Source organism: Cyprinodon variegatus, unplaced genomic scaffold, assembly GCF_000732505.1.
Source record: "Cyprinodon variegatus isolate N-32 unplaced genomic scaffold, C_variegatus-1.0 Scaffold3, whole genome shotgun sequence".
NCBI classification, from domain to species: domain Eukaryota; kingdom Metazoa; phylum Chordata; class Actinopteri; order Cyprinodontiformes; family Cyprinodontidae; genus Cyprinodon; species Cyprinodon variegatus.
In genome coordinates, this window is record NW_015150456.1 from 2,207,186 (window position 1) to 2,208,430 (window position 1,245).

The 1,245-nt window shown below is 40.1% G+C and overlaps 1 protein-coding gene across 4 annotated transcripts in view; it reads left to right on the forward strand.

Annotated features, from left to right (window-relative positions):
- Positions 1–1,245, forward strand: part of LOC107082533 (fas apoptotic inhibitory molecule 1-like) — a 14,560-nt gene that overhangs the window by 9,939 nt on the left and 3,376 nt on the right. For all 4 annotated transcript variants that reach the window (XM_015371284.1, XM_015371303.1, XM_015371278.1 and 1 more), the window contains one exon: positions 315–543. In XM_015371284.1, the coding sequence (XP_015226770.1) occupies positions 315–543 (229 nt within the window). The remainder of the gene's footprint in view (positions 1–314; positions 544–1,245) is intronic.

Here is a 1,245-nt window from a genome sequence, read left to right on the forward strand (position 1 = left end):
AAAAGTCAAAAGTCTGACTTTTTTTTTCCATATTAAACTGAAATAATATTTTTTTTAAATCAGTTAACTTTTATTTTTTCAGTGGCCCTAATCCTTTTCCGTTAAAATTAATTATGCAGATTTCAGTTTTTTTCAGTGTAATGGTTTTGGACCAGCCCAGGGGGAGTTTTCACTTTTCTCACAAGGAATCCAAATTTGAACACTTTGATCTCATCACCAGAGATAAAGAGACAATCTTGCAGCTGGAAACCAGCAGATAAACCGACCTGTATCTATGGCGAAGGTCACGAGTCGCATTTATCCTGTTTTTTCAGGAGGTTCTGAGGCGGAACTGGATGTTTAAACTCGTGGGGAAGGAGACCTTCAGTGTGGGCCAATCAGAGACCAAAGCCACCATCAACATCGATGCGGTCAGCGGCTTCGCCTACGAATACACGTTGGAGATCAATGGGAAGAGCTTGAAGCAGTTCATGGAGAACAGGTCGAAGGTCGCCAGCACCTGGCTGCTCAACCTGGACGGCATCGACTGCAGAGTGGTTCTGGGTGAGCTCAGTCCCAGCGTTTTTTACTGTTTGCTTTATCAGTGTAAACCAGCAGAGCAGCAGCATCATGTCTGACGTCCCGCTCTGATCGAACCATCACCTTATTGGTTCATTCATATTAGCAGTTAGCATTAATGAGGTTTAAAGTGGTGTGATTGATGCTCTATAGAACAGTGCTGCCGTATTAATACTGAAGCTAAGCTCTTTAACCGCCTTAAGCAGCACGCCATGCAACGCCACCCCCCTAACCAGACAGGTTAATACCTTTTATAATCAGCCTGCTTGTAGCTGATCAGCTGGTGTGCCGCTCTAATCCGTGCACAACATTTAAAAAAATGTCAAACTGCTCAGCATGGTTGCTAGCACAGAGTTGTATACATTGCATTTTTTTAAAACTTCAGGAAAATGAAGTTCTTGTGTTTGTTTTGCAAATCTCTCCTCATTCCAGTGAGTTCTATTATCTGAATCAATCATTTAATCCTGACTTTACTTTGAGCGGAAAGTAAGCTTTTATCCAGCAGAATGAAGCCGTTATTACAGAAGAAGATTAGGGCCACTGAAATAATTTAAAAAGTTAACTGATTTTTACATTTTATTTCAGTTTAATATGGGAAAAAAAGTCAGAAATCTGAGATTAAAGTCAGAATTTTGAGAAAAAAGTCAGAATTCTGAGAAAAAAGTCAAAATTCTGAGATTAAAGTCA